Source organism: Coniophora puteana (genome assembly GCF_000271625.1).
Source record: "Coniophora puteana RWD-64-598 SS2 unplaced genomic scaffold CONPUscaffold_4, whole genome shotgun sequence".
Lineage (NCBI taxonomy): Eukaryota > Fungi > Basidiomycota > Agaricomycetes > Boletales > Coniophoraceae > Coniophora > Coniophora puteana.
The window spans coordinates 2,400,639-2,414,635 of NW_006913056.1; the positions used below are offsets into that span (position 1 = coordinate 2,400,639).

The following is a 13,997-nucleotide window of genomic DNA, read 5'->3' on the forward strand; positions in this document are numbered from 1 at the left end:
GAGAAGCTCGTTGAGGAGGGCTCCACAGCGCAGAAGGACAGCGTGCTCAAGGAGCGCGTCGACAGCATCAAGGACGAGTTCAAGCGGCTCGCCAAGGAGCGAGGGACGAAGAAGGCGAGCTTGAAGCGCGATCGACCCCCCGAGAAGCTCGAGGAGGCGGTGCAGAAGCTGGGAGAGAAGATCAAGACGTTTAAGCTGCAGATGGACGACCGCGAGGCGGGCAAGGAGGTTGCGCTGGGGACGAGTAAGATTAATTATTTGGATCCGAGGATTACGGCCGCGTGGTGCAAGACGCACGAGGTGCCGATTGAGAAGATCTTCTCGAAGACGCTGCTGACGAAGTGTGAGTCTTTGTTTCTTGCCTTCCCCCCTTTTTTCTTTTTTTTTCTTTCTGTTTTCTGTTTTCCGTTTTCGCGATTTCCTTTTATGGAAGGCATGATAGCTGACAATATGTTCTGCACTCAGTCCCATGGGCGATGGAGGCTGACGACGACTGGAAGTTCTGAGCTCGTCTGTCTCGATCTCTCGGTCCCTTGTCTCCCCCATCCACCATCCCCCACTGCAATACTCCTGGTTTTATGGGTCCGAAACCCACTATGTATGCCCGGTGGCGAATATGCCACGGAACTCGGTCACGCGTTGGATGTTTGCTGGTGGTATAGGGGGCGGATGCTAATGGAAGTTGCTGACGAGGCTAGGGTTGATTTATCTGCTGCATACAAGGATGGGTTCGTTGCTCGGAGCCTCTCATGTCTGGATTATAGATGCACACATACAGTATGACATAGGGCGGTTGGTCATCCACATTATGACGACGAAGACGATACGCAACACGTTGTTATCTACACACGAATCATTGTCAATCAGTACATAACTTTGACTACTATTACTACTAGTATCTAATTTATGGGTGTGGTTACGCGGTGTTGTTAACTAGGCTTGTAGAATAGAGCATGTCCGGGACTAGTAGAGGGTGCAATTTGATGCCACATTCACGTACTCATTCGCATCGATACGGAACATAAGAGCTAGCTACAGTACGTCCTTGAAGGACTGGTTAATAGGTTTGATAGCGAGGTTTTCCGGACGCAGACTTAGTTCTTTAGCTATGTCTTGGGTATGTCATGGATTCGGATACTGAAATCTTCGTAAATTTGGAACTAAACTGTGTGCGCTCCCGATACTCGGACGCTTCTTGGGCCAATGCGAGAGTCTGAACAAACCGGAAGACAGTGAGCATATCTGCCATACTATCAACGTTCCATGTATGACAAAGGCGATAGTACGCGGACTATCGTAGTAAAACGGAACATTACGTAGATAACTTCACCCTCTTGTTTTGTTCTTGCGCACTAGTGCTATCCGGGTCCTCCGTTCGGGAGCGGCTAGTGTTCTGCCATTTGCTGCTGATTGGTGTCATGGAAAAGAGGCCGGGACGTTGGTTCACCTCCGACACGATGTCGCCAATCCATTGGGCGAAATCATCATATGGAACGGAGGAGAAATGTGTGTCCTTCCAGATGGAAGTACCCGAGGGGAGCACTTTGTCAGGCGGAGATGATTGAAGCGCTTGATAGGCTAATGCGAGAGACCCAAGAGATAGGAACCCGTTAAGTATGGCGACGCATTGAGCATCGGTATAGACTTGCTGCAATGCACTGGAGAGTAAACGATCGTTACAGCTGTTGGCAAAGATCAAGGCAAATAAGCGGGCATCGTTGCCTTTGACTCCGCAGTTGAAAAGTAGGTTTCCTGCCACCCTCAGATCGAACGAGATCGATGTGATCTCCTCGCGAGGTATGCAGCAGGACGGGGGACGGAAATGTGCCACCCAGACGTAAAGCCAAAAGAGAGATTCTAGATCGTGGTAGAAGTGATAAGTGAATTGGGGAACTTTTTTTCGAATCAGGGAACGGGAATTAGACCGAGGTGGGAACAGGTAGAGCCGCTTTTGATATTCCACAGCCATGAAGGCAGGTGTGCTCTAGCCAATTAATTGGTAAGCCATATTCCCGTACATTGGACACTAACGCCTGGGTACTCACCGTCCCCGTGCCATGAATGTGCTTGCAGTCATGTTCATAAGGGCGACTATGCTTTACGGTGACTTTCACCTGTTTGGTGTCTGGATACCAGAGACAGTTTCCTCTGCTCGTGCCATGATGTAGCCGCCACTGTGCAACTCTGAGGCGTCCTGACTCGGTGCTGTGACCAAGCGAATGCACAGTGTCACTGAGAAGAGCCCCATTGGTTCCATTTGCTGAATTGGACAGGCTGGGAGGAGCAACTTTGTCGGCCATTGCAGATTCCGGTGAAAGCGGAGACAGGCAGTGGTAGTACTCGGCGCAAATATAAATATTGCGTGGTAGCCCCTATTTGGCTGGGCGCTTATTGGTCTTTCTGGGCTAGCTAGGAGATACCAACAAGACCCACCTGAGATATAAGGATAGGTGTCAGACGGAAATAAGCTTTATTGGGTGGGGGAGATTCAACGGGAACAGTGTCTTCGTTATTGGAATTATACACGAGACGGATATTGTGTAAACAGGAGATAACTTGACCAAAGACTCGTAAAGGGACCATACGCATAAATCCACAGTAAAGTGCTAACTACTGGTCCGTAGATAACCTGACCTTCTTGTTTGCATGTGCACTGGAGCTGTCCGGCTCCTGGGTAATGGTAAGGGGCCGCCCCGTTTTCTCTCATCTACTGCTGATTGATACCATGCGATGGATATCTGGATGCTGCTTCACTTTTTCCAGCACCTCGGTGACATGATCACAGAATTCGTCGTATAATGCGGAGCCGAAGTGGGTGTCCTTCCAAATGAGATTGCCGGATGGGAGCGTATCATCAGGCAGAGATGATTCAAGCGTTGTATAGGCTAATCCGAGAGGGTCAACAAATGAAAGCACCTTAAGCATAGTAAAGACACTATCAGCTCCTGCGTAGATTCGTCCCACATCACGGGAGAGTAGCCAGCCATCGGAGATAGCACCCGAGCGCTTTTGGTTGCCACTGGTTCCGCAGACAAAGAAACGGTTTCCTTCTGTCCTGAGAGTGCGCGAGACCGATGTGACCAGCGCAGGAGGTACGCAAGGAGATGGAGGACGGAAATGAATAATCCAGACGTAAAGCCAAAGGATCGATTCCAGGTCATGGTAGAAGTGATAAGCGAACGGCATTTGACTCCGTTGAGACAGCTGAGACAGGAAAAAATCAACATCATCAAACATTCTCTGGAGTTTTGATGAATCCGGGCGTGGTTGGAACATATATCGTCGTTCTTGGTATTCCACAGCCATGAAGGCAGGCGTGCCCTAGCCAATAGGTGAGTCGTAATCCCGTACATTGCACACTAACGCCTGGGTACTCACCGTTATCGTGCCATGAATGTGCTTGCAGTCATGTTCATAAGGGCGACTATGCTTTACGGTGACTTTCACCTGTTTGGTGTCTGGATACCAGAGACAGTTTCCTCTGCTCGTGCCGTGATGTAGCCGCCTCTGTGCAACTCTGAGGCGTCCTGACTCGGGGTTGTGACCAAGTGGATGCACAGTGTCACTGGGAAGAGCCCCATTGGTTCCTTTTGCTGAATTGGACAGGCTGGGAGGGATAACTTTGTCGGCCATTGCAGATTCTGGTGAAAGCGGAGGCAGGCAGTGGCAGTACACGGCGCAAATATATATATATATATATATATATATATATTACGTGGTAACCCCTATTTGGCTGAGCGCTTATTGGTCTCTCTGGGCTAGCTAGGACTCGATACCGACAAGAAGACCCACCTGAAACATAAGGATAGGTGCCAGACGGAAGTAAGCTTTACTGGGTGAAAGAGCGAATTCAACGGGAATAACTTCTTCCTTGGTGGAATTATACACGAGACGGGTATCGCGTATACTAAAAAGGAGCGTAACTTGACCAAAGACTCGTAAAGGGACATGTCTAAATGGATAATTTTATATTAAAATGCTAGCTACTGGCTCGTAGATAACCCGGCCATCTCGAGCTCGTTTGCATGCGCAGTAGGGCTGTCCGGCTCCTGGGTAGTGGTGGGGGGCCGCCTCGTTTTCTCCCATCTACTGCTGATCGATATCATGGGATGGATTGCTGGACGCGGTCTCACCCTGTTCAACACTTCGATGACTTCATTGCAGAACGTGTCGTATAATGCGGAGCCGAAGTGCGTGTCCCTCCAAATGGGATTACCGGAGGGAAGCGTATCATCAGGCAAAGATGATTCAAGCTCTTCATAGGCAAATACGAGAGGGCGAAGAAGCATAAACCCTTTCAGTATGAAGGCACTATGAGCTCCCGCGTAGATTTGTCCCAGATCACGTGAAATGAACCAATTTTGAGGGGCCTTGCCAGTCAAGATAGCACCCAAGCGCGTTTTGTTGCCGTCGGTTCCGCAGACGAAGAAAAGGTTTCCTAATGTCCTGAGAGTGTTCGAGAGTGGTGTGAATACCGCGGGAGGTACACACGGAGATGGAGGACGGAAATGAGCAATCCAAACGTAAAGCCAAAGGATCGATTCTAGGTCATGGTAAAAGTGATAAGCGAACGGCAGATTCCATATAGGAGGTTGACTCGGTTTAGACAGGAAAAAATCATCATCATCAAACATTTGCTGGAATTGTGAGGGATCCTGGTGTGGTTGGAACAGATATCGTCGTTCTTGATATTCCACGGCCATGAAAGCAGGCGTGCCCTAGTCATCGGGTGAGCCGTGATCCGGTAGAATGTGAACCGATATTGAGCCACTCACCGTCTTCGGGTCGTGAATCAGCATGGAATTGTGTTTATAGGGGCGGGCGTATTCCAGATCGGCAAGTTTCCCTTGCTTGCTGCCCGGATGCCAGAGACAGTTTCCACCACTGATGTCACGATGCACCCACCCTGCCTGGCGCATATAGTTTAAACCTTGGGAACACTCGTAAGAAAGATGTCAATAAGCATGCTGGCATAAGACGGTCACCTTTGATAAGGTGAATCATGCACTCCAAGAACGTAACCCAATTATCCACTTCGTACATGTTTTGACACACCTCCGTAATGACGGTTCGAACATGCTTCCGACGATGATATCGTAAGTCGTCCCAGTAAGACTTGGCGCGCCCAGTCTGTCCATCAGGGAGTTGTTGTGAAGCGTCGGTAGCACCAGGTTGGTTCGAGTCTTTCTGAGACGTAGATGTGCGCTGAGATTCCGGGAGGGGGGAAGGCTGAGATGGTTTAGGAGCAGGATTATAGTAGGCACGCTTGTTGGCGTCAGTGACACTGATCAGATCATCCTCCCTCCACTCCTTGTCTCCGTCGGGCAACTTGACGACTTCGTCAAGCTCGTAATCCAAGAAGTGACATGCCGCATCCTCAAGATCAACCCCGTCGACATGTCTGAGTGACTCCATAATTTGCCCCCTGATTACGCTCTCGAGGACCGCATCTTCAAAGAGGTAGGCATCCTTGAGAACTTTGCATTCGCCGAGCGTGTAGACATGCTCCTTGTTGTGGTCCTGGAAAATCATTTCCCTGACGCGCCAGACTCGCGTGGCTCTAGAAGCGACCCAGTATGCAGCCTCTTCGGAGATGGGAGGCCCTTCCGTAAGGAAAAACCGGTTGCCAATCTGATACCGGTACGCGATTTCGTATCGGCAACCGTCTGTCTCGGACGATGGGGGATCGGCGTTTTCGGTAACGGGCTTGAAATAACGACGAACGGTGGGATCAAAGCCAAGGTCTTTGGGTGATGAAAATATAATATAGAGGAGATACCGCAGGAACAGCTTCGCTTCCTAAATGTAATGAGTCAATCGCATTTAGATTGGATGGTCGTTGCGACTCACCTTGTGAAAATCAAACGGCTGGGAAAAGCACACGTGGCTACGTTCGAACCTCCACATGCGCATATTTCTTTTCTCAATGGTAAAGCCGTTGACGAAACGACGACAGGGATCGTTATATAAGAGCTCTGTAGCTCCGCCAGATATTTTGAGTTCATTCTGGAGTGACACGAATAGCGTCAATGAGACGACACATTATTTGGCAGACGTACTCACGTCACGTTGATCAGCAGTTTTCTTCTCGCGTTTGAACTCTCCAATGGCGACGACATCAGAGAGGTTCATCTTCGTCTCCTGTTCCTTGGGCCCCTTCGAGTTGCCGTCGAGTCGAGCGCTGGGCCGAGGCTTTCTGAGTTCAACGCGCTGGGGTTCCTGAAGCTCCTCTTCCACGAGCGGGTACATATCACTAGAATCATTGGCAAAAGTTTGCGGGTTGGTGGAATCGGATTCACGGGTGCGGGGGTCAATCGTTTGAGACTTGGCGAGGTAGCCGCGAAGGTCGGGGAACCATTTGTGTGAGGGGACTTCGGGAACGCTCCAGTCGTGCGGGGCGTTCTGGATCTTCGTGGTGGGCGCGATTCCCTTCATCTTCTGGGCTTGTTCGGCGACGGCGGCGGCGATCTTCGAGATAGGAGAGTAGGTGTTGTTCTCGGTTTGCCGGTCTTGCATGGCTGCCAGAATTTCTGTCCAACCCTCTGAATTCCAGATGCTCTTTTGCTTTAGAGTTTGAAGAAGATCGTCTAGGTCTGAGTCGCTCCACTGACTATGGGGCGCGTATTGCTCGAACCACGCTTCGGGAGAGCAAGTCATCAAATAGTTGGCCATGACCTGTGCGACTTTGAGGCGTCTTGTCTCGGCATGGTAGCCCTCTTGAAGCCCGGGATTACTGCGAGGAGTTTCGCTGTTGGCGCTGGCTAAGTTGAGCAAGTTGTCGGCCATTGTGGGTGCTGGTGGAGGGAACCAACTTAGTGAACACGCGGTGGCAAGCAGACGCGCTCCCTTTACGCGGAGCTTTTTCGCTCCAATGGATGCCCATATTAGGGCGGACACGAATTAATATTTAGTCATTACATATCTAACTTAACATGTATTGTTTCATAGTCCAAGCTCAAGCTCAAGGTCCAAACCCGCCCCTGCTTTTTTGTTCCATATTGCCACCTGTCTGTTTTTGTTGTCAAACGGGATATTACATATTTCTACGTTGTCCTGTATGGCTTCATGAGACCTATCGTGCGGCTTAAAGCTGCGCCAAGCTAATTAAGCCACGAGGGGCCGTTCCATCGAGTATTGCAGGTCCTGGTGGAGGGGAGTCGACAGCATTACTTCGCGCAAAGATGGGTGGGCAACAACACTGTGCGGAGTGTCGTGAACAATGGCCCCTATTTGACTAGGTGCCACGATTGTTCTGCATAGCTAGTCGATGTTGTTGCAGGGAGCCCAAGGGGGTAAAATAGGAAGCGGATGAAATGCCGTGCCCACTAGCAGTATATATATGTGCGTCAACAGCTGCCATGCATGAACGGTTCAAAGGCTGTTGGCTCTTCGGGCTCGGCCTTGGGTAAGTTCGGGAGATCTGTGCATGAAGCGACAAACGTTCAAAGGTGCCAACGTGTCCAACGGCAAATCGACGCGTGTCCTGAAAGGCGGGAGGTGTGCGCCGCAGTACTTTTATGAATGGCAACAAACGGGCCATCGGACGGGAGGGCGGAGACAGGGACGCCGGGAGACGGTGATTCTGATCACGTCACTGCCACACGCGTCACGTCCCCCATTCACGGGTTCACGGGCTTTTCTGCAGACCCCATAAGCGTTGTTTAGCACTACTCGCCAGCCACGGTCCTTCATTTCTTGCTGCGCACCCTCCGCACGCGCTTCACGACGCCTTTTCTAATAGGTGCTCTCCGCTCTCCCTAGTCCCCTGGTCTTTCTTTTCAACGAACAGCTGACGAACACGGAACACGGCAAACAAGAGCCAAGTAAACGCAACTTGAAGTTTAAACGTTCTGAACCATGAGCAAGTTCGCCGTCTCTAAATTTGCTGCGCTCGCCGTCGACGATGTCGAGAGCGAGGATGAGCAGCAGCTCGAGGAGGCCACGACACTCTCTGAGGAACCTGTGTACGTCCATTTCCATACCCTTGACCCCATTGTAAACATCCAAATTAATCAACTTTTTTGTTGGTCGCAACAGTAGCGACGCAGCCCCCGCAAAACTGTCTAAATCCCAGCTCAAAAAAGCCGCCAAGCACGCACGCACGGAGCGACGCAAGGCCGAGCGCACGTCGTCCAAGGGCCTCGCCAGCGGTGCTAGTGGCACGGACTCGCCCCGCCCGCTGACACCTGCGACGGGCGTCGACTCCGAGGCCGAGCCTGCCTCCGCTGTTGGGTCTGCCGCTGGGTCTTGGATTCCCTCTGGGGCTGGGAGTAAGACGAGGGCTGTGAGGGAGCAAGGGCCTGCGTCGGACGCGGACATTGAGCTTACGACGTCGGGTGTTACTTCCGGGGCAGAGGATGTCGAGGTCAAGGTGGTCGAGCCTGTCAAGACGGCTGCACCTATTGCGGTGCCCCCATCAGCCCCAACTCCAGTGCCCACACAGTTGACGCCGAAGGTGAATGGAAGTACACCAACGAAGGATGAGAAGAAGGCGGCAGAAGGTAGGCAGAGAACTTTGTCTACTGCGAACATTGCGTTAATTTTCGATAGTACCCCCAGCCGCGGAGGTCGTCCCGCGGAAAGAGAAGGAGATGCCAGCACAAGCAAATTCGGAAAAATCCCAGCAGCTCCCGCCCGTCGAAAAGTCAGCGGAGCAGACGAAGAAGCGACAGAACATCCTGACGCGGACGCTCTGGACGTTCATTATGATCGGTGGTTTCATAAGTGAGCATTTCTCCGTTTATAGGGTGCCCTTGAGTTTGGTTGCTGAATATGGTCTATTTTTCGTGCATCACAGCCCTCATGCTTATGGGCCACGTTTATATGATCATCCTCGTCATGCTTTGCCAGACGCTCGTGTACCGCGAGGTGACTGCGCTGTTCTCGCTCAAGCGGGTTGCGCCGGACTCGACCGAGATCGTCGAGACCAAGGCGAAGCGGGATCCTTGGAGCAAGACGCTCAACTGGTATTTCTGGGCTGTCGCGAATTATTTCCTGTACGGCGAGAGCATCATCTATTACTTCAAGGTGATTTTTCAATTCATTCTATATCACATCTCCGATCAAAGGCTGACAAACTATCTTCTGCAGCACGTCGTGTTCGTCGACGGCCAGCTCCTCCCCTTCGCGATGAACCACCGCATCATCAGCTTCACGCTCTACACAATCGGCTTCATGGGCTTCGTCATGTCGCTCAAGCGCGGCTACCTCAAGCAGCAGTTCGGCCTCTTCTGCTGGGTGCACATGTCCCTCCTGCTCATCGTCGTCTCCTCGCACTTCATCGTGAACAACATCCTTGAAGGGCTCATCTGGTTCTTCGTCCCCGCCTCGCTCGTCATCTGCAACGACGTGTTCGCGTACGTGTGGGGCATGACCATCGGCCGCACGCCGCTTATCAAGCTCTCGCCCAAGAAGACCGTCGAGGGCTTCGTGGGCGCGTTCTGGAGCACGCTGCTCTTCAGCCTCGCGTGGGGCACGTACTTCATGCGGTTCGACTACATGATCTGCCCCGTCCACGATCTCGGCGTCTCCGCGTGGAGCGCGGTCAAGTGCGTGCCCAACCCGGTGTTCGTCTGGCAAGAGTGGGAGATCTGGGCGCCCCTCCGCGTTTTCCTCTCGCAGGTGGTAAGTCGCATACATAATTATGAGCTCATTCCAAAATAATATCTGACGAACATTTTCTGTGTATGCAGCTCGGCCGCTCGATCACCCATATCCCCTACGTGCCGTACCAGCTCCACCTCATCGTGTTCGCCATTTTCGCCTCGCTCGTCGCGCCCTTTGGCGGCTTTTTCGCCTCGGGCTTCAAGCGCGCGTTCAACATCAAGGACTTCGGGCACAGCATCCCTGGACACGGAGGCATGACTGACCGCATGGACTGCCAGTACGTCATTTCATCCCCTTATTCATTTCGTTGGACAGCTCATTGACTGTATGCAGGTTCCTCATGGGCGTCTTCACCTATGTTTACTACAGCAGCCTCATCCGGGAGCACCACATCACTGTGGGCTCCGTCCTCCAGCAGGTCGTCAGCGGGCTCACGCTCAACGAGCAAGTAGAACTCTTCAACGACCTCGCACGCTATCTCCAGGGACGGGGCATCACACTTTGAAATTGTCGAGTTTTGAGATTACGCATATGCACGCATGTTTCTCTTCTTGTCGCAGACTTTCTCGATCGGTAGTTCCTCCTGGTACATATACTCAGTATAATCGCATTAGCAACTCGCGCTTGCAGCGGACGAAGCCGTAGTAAACCGGAATGGATTTTTCTTTCAACATTGACGCGTCATCGAGTTTTGACGAACCTCAAACCAAATAGTGGAAAGTGATGCAAGGAGTGGGATGCGATGTTTTCAATCTTTTGTATTGTGAAAACACATGATGGTTGCATGCAGTACAATAGTGACATGATCATACGCAATGGCGGGCGCATATGAGATAGTAGGGAGACAAGGGGCGTAGGCCTTTTATGACCGGGGCTTCTCCTGCAATCCTGAGTTAGTCAGGGCAACTGGAAGAAGGGAACGGGGGGAACGAACCTTCTTCTCTTTCCACAGAGCGAGGAGACCAACACCCGACACCTTCACGACCTTGAACCGCACACCTGGAATATCACCCTTGGCCTTACCACGGCGACCGAAGCCGGAGATGAGGACTTCGTCGTTCTCATCGACGAAGTTCAGGCAACCATCGTTCTATAAAACAAAACACAACACATTAGCTCCATTGTATCTCGGGGTACAGCGAGCGATGATACGCACAGGCACGAAAGCGGTGACCTTCTTGCCGTTCTTGATGAGCTGAACACGGACACACTTGCGGATAGCCGAGTTGGGCTGCTTGGCCTCAACGCCGACCTTTTCGAGCACAATGCCCTTAGCGTGCGAGGAGCCTCCGGTGGGCGAGGTCTTGAAGAAGTTGCCGAGAGTGCAGCCATCTCGACGTCCCAGAACGGCAAGCACAGGAACGGGCGCGTACCCGACGACGACGACGCGATGAGCGAGACCGAGGACGTCCCCCAGGCCCCTCGTGAGTAGTCTTCCGCGCCCCTATGCCTTTTTCGGCTCCCTTTTCTCTCCTTCCTCCGTCCTCTCCTCTGTCGAGCACAAAGGCTGACTACACATTTATCGTCCACTCTATGTAGTCTCAAAGTACCAGTGCTGCATCTAGACCCGCCCCGCGCCGTCGGAAACGCGCCGCCGCGTCTTCGGACGAGTCGAGCGACGACGACGACACGCCACTCGCCACTTCACCTGCCAAACCGAAGAAGACCAAGTCAGCCGCCGTACCCATGCCAGGCGCCAAAGCTGCAACAACTGTCTCGGCCAAGTCGGTGAATGGGAACGGACGGGCAGCGGCAAAGGCCAAGGCCAAGGCCAAGGTCAAGGCAGAGCCCAAGTCCGACCCCGAAAGCGAGGACGAAGACGAGGACGACAGCACCCCAGCGCCAAACCGCAAGCGCAAGCCGGTGGCGGCGTCTAGCAAGAAGGCGCCCCCGTCCAAGAAGGTCAAGCGGGAGTCGGATGATGATGACTCAGACGACGACGCGCCCCTCGCTGCCACTACGCCGAAGAAGGCGCCCGCTAAGCGCGCGTCGAAGAAGGTCAAAGCTGAGAGCGACGCCGACGAGGATGAAAAGCCCGTTAAGAAGAAGCGCGCGACGAAGAAGGCCAAGGACGAGTCTCCCTCTGACGTGAAACCCAAGAAGGGACGCAGCAAGTCGGCTACTGCCAAGGACGAGCTTGCGGAGGGCGAGGCCGACGAGGTGTACAAGTGGTGGGAGGCGCAGCAGGCCAACAGCGGCGATGGCGAGGAGAAGTGGCAAACCCTCGAGCACAATGGTGTTATATTCCCGCCGCCGTACGAGTCGCTGCCGTCGAATGTGAAGATGAAGTACAAGGGTCAGTACATCTTGTTTACCCCATTGTTGTACTATGGTTGTGCTAATGGTATGTTGTGTGCTACGCTCTGTTATATTAGGCAAGGAAGTCGTCCTCACGCCAGAAGCCGAGGAAGTCGCTGGCTTCTACGGTGCAATGCTGGAGACGGACCACGCGCAGGACGCGACGTTCAACAAGAACTTCTTCACCGACTTCCTCAAGGTCCTTGCGGACTACCCTCCTGTTAGTACCACTCCTGCATCTTACCCCCCACCCATGCTCACCCGACCTTCCTCTCGTACAGCGCAACGGCGTCAGGGTCACCAAGTTTGAGGACTGCGACTTTAGGCCGATGTTCGAGTATTTCGAGTCTGAGAAGGCCAAGAAAAAGTCGCTCAGCACGGCGCGAAGAAGGAGATCAAGAAGCAGAAGGACGCACTGGAGGAGAAGTACACGTCGTGCGTGCTCGACGGGCGCAAGGAGAAGGTGGGCAACTTCCGCGTTGAGCCGCCAGGCTTGTTCCGGGGGCGCGGGGACCATCCGAAGAAGGGCGCTTTGAAGGTGAGCATTCGAGCGACGCTTGATTACGGGTCGAAAGCTGACCGGGATATCTGGATTGCGCCGGTAGCTCCGCGTGCGTCCAGAGGACATCACGATCAACATTGGCGCGGGGGTGCCTACACCCGTGCCGAACATGCCCGGGCAGTGGAAACAGGTCGTGCACGATAAGACGGTGACGTGGCTCGCAAACTGGGTCGAGAACGTGAATGGGAACTATAAGTATGTGTTCCTCGCCGCGGGCTCGTTGCTCAAGGGCCAGAGCGACATGGCCAAGTTCGAGAAGGCGCGGGAACTCAAGGTCAGTTACTGTGATGCTCACGGCGCTGCGCGTGGTTTCTAACTCGTCGCACAGAAACACGTCGATCGCATCCGGTCGGATTACACCGCGGACCTCAAGAGTAAGGTGATGGCGGACCGGCAGCGCGCGACGGCGATGTACTTCATCGACCGGGTCGCGCTCCGAGCGGGCAACGAGAAGGGCGAGGACGAGGCGGACACGGTCGGCTGTTGCTCGCTGCGGTGCGAGCACGTCACGCTCGAGGCGCCCAACTTCATCATCTTCGACTTTTTGGGTAAAGATTCGATCCGGTACTACAACCGCGTCACTGTCGACCAGCAGGTGTTCAAGAATATCAGGCTGTTCAAGGATAACAAGGACGACAGCGACAATCTGTTTGATCGGGTTAATGTGCGTTCTTTTCATCGTCTTCTATGTCGTATGGGGATTTGGCGTTGATGATGGTGGGACCTTGATACAGACAAGCTTGCTGAACAAGCATCTGGCGTCGTACATGAAGGGTCTGACGGCGAAGGTGTTCCGTACGTACAACGCCTCGATCACGTTCCAGCAGCAGCTGGACGAGGGCACGCCGGAGATGGCAACGGTGCAGGAGAAGTTGAACGCGTACAACCACGCGAATCGGATGGTCGCTATCTTGTGTAACCATCAGCGGAGTGCGCCCAAGACGCACGAGCAGTCGATGGAGAAGATGCGCGAGCGGGTGCGTCGTCCTTTCTCTTTACTGTGCAATCGTGTGGAGGGGCTAACCGATGGGGACGTACGTGTAGCTACGCGGGTTCAAGTACGACTGGATGAAGCTGCGGCACGTGCTCTTCGCAATGGACCCCAAGTACAAGAAGAAGAAGGGGTTCGCGGAGGACGAGTCGGACATCGACGACGACTTTGTCGCGCAGCACGAGGACTCACTCAAGGCGAAAGAGATCGAAAAGGCCGAGAAGAAATTCGCGAAGGAGAACGAGAAGCTCGTTGAGGAGGGCTCCACAGCGCAGAAGGACAGCGTGCTCAAGGAGCGCGTCGACAGCATCAAGGACGAGTTCAAGCGGCTCGCCAAGGAGCGAGGGACGAAGAAGGCGAGCTTGAAGCGCGATCGGCCCCCCGAGAAGCTCGAGGAGGCGGTGCAGAAGCTGGGAGAGAAGATCAAGACGTTTAAGCTGCAGATGGACGACCGCGAGGCGGGCAAGGAGGTTGCGCTGGGGACTGAGTAAGATTAATTATTTGGATCCGAGGATTACGGCCGCGTGGTGCAAGACGCAC

At 53.3% G+C, this 13,997-nt stretch overlaps 5 protein-coding genes across 5 annotated transcripts in view; 3 read left to right on the plus strand and 2 right to left on the minus strand.

Annotated features, from left to right (window-relative positions):
- CONPUDRAFT_52328 (uncharacterized protein) overlaps positions 1-506 on the plus strand; it is a gene marked incomplete at both ends in the record, with an annotated part of 3,803 nt that extends 3,297 nt beyond the window's left edge. The window contains one exon of the mRNA XM_007768142.1: positions 466-506. Coding sequence (XP_007766332.1) covers positions 466-506 — 41 coding nt within the window. The remainder of the gene's footprint in view (positions 1-465) is intronic.
- Positions 507-3,917: 3,411 nt separating this feature from the next.
- Positions 3,918-6,782, minus strand: CONPUDRAFT_121867 (uncharacterized protein). The gene is made up of 5 exons (XM_007768940.1): positions 6,064-6,782; positions 5,851-6,006; positions 4,986-5,799; positions 4,776-4,930; positions 3,918-4,718 (listed from the first exon to the last, which is right to left on the minus strand). Exons 1-5 carry the CDS (start codon positions 6,670-6,672, stop codon positions 3,984-3,986), a joined length of 2,469 nt encoding a protein of 822 aa, XP_007767130.1. The 5' UTR covers positions 6,673-6,782; the 3' UTR covers positions 3,918-3,983.
- Positions 6,783-8,591: 1,809 nt separating this feature from the next.
- On the plus strand, positions 8,592-10,111 carry CONPUDRAFT_89254 (phosphatidate cytidylyltransferase; the record flags this gene model as incomplete). Its single annotated transcript, XM_007768941.1, has 5 exons — positions 8,592-8,724; positions 8,798-9,027; positions 9,091-9,624; positions 9,693-9,883; positions 9,940-10,111. 5 exons carry the CDS (start codon positions 8,592-8,594, stop codon positions 10,109-10,111), a joined length of 1,260 nt encoding a protein of 419 aa, XP_007767131.1.
- A 357-nt stretch (positions 10,112-10,468) lies between these two features.
- CONPUDRAFT_53098 (ribosomal protein S12 S23) lies at positions 10,469-10,927 on the minus strand (the record flags this gene model as incomplete). Its single annotated transcript, XM_007768201.1, has 2 exons — positions 10,469-10,696; positions 10,763-10,927. Coding segments are annotated over 2 exons (393 nt in total), but the record flags the coding sequence as incomplete, so codon positions are not given.
- Positions 10,928-10,934: 7 nt separating this feature from the next.
- CONPUDRAFT_164310 (uncharacterized protein) overlaps positions 10,935-13,997 on the plus strand; it is a 5,765-nt gene continuing 2,702 nt past the window's right edge. Inside the window, exons 1-9 of the mRNA XM_007768942.1 lie at positions 10,935-11,023; positions 11,146-11,902; positions 11,982-12,124; positions 12,186-12,200; positions 12,281-12,442; positions 12,510-12,740; positions 12,795-13,130; positions 13,201-13,443; positions 13,511-13,927. Coding sequence (XP_007767132.1) covers positions 10,997-11,023; positions 11,146-11,902; positions 11,982-12,124; positions 12,186-12,200; positions 12,281-12,442; positions 12,510-12,740; positions 12,795-13,130; positions 13,201-13,443; positions 13,511-13,927 — 2,331 coding nt within the window. The 5' untranslated portion in view covers positions 10,935-10,996. The remainder of the gene's footprint in view (positions 11,024-11,145; positions 11,903-11,981; positions 12,125-12,185; positions 12,201-12,280; positions 12,443-12,509; positions 12,741-12,794; positions 13,131-13,200; positions 13,444-13,510; positions 13,928-13,997) is intronic.

What these genes read in the sequence shown, in the direction of transcription:
- CONPUDRAFT_121867 (XM_007768940.1), bottom strand. Translation starts at nt 6,672, where the DNA reads ATGGCCAACTATTTGATGACTTGCTCTCCCGAAGCGTGGTTCGAGCAA. An exon ending in AAACTGCTGATCAACGTGAC is followed by an intron (nt 6,007 to 6,063) that starts GTGAGTACGTCT and finishes GTGTCACTCCAG; the next exon opens with AATGAACTCAAAATATCTGG. An exon ending in AGCCGTTTGATTTTCACAAG is followed by an intron (nt 5,800 to 5,850) that starts GTGAGTCGCAAC and finishes CATTACATTTAG; the next exon opens with GAAGCGAAGCTGTTCCTGCG.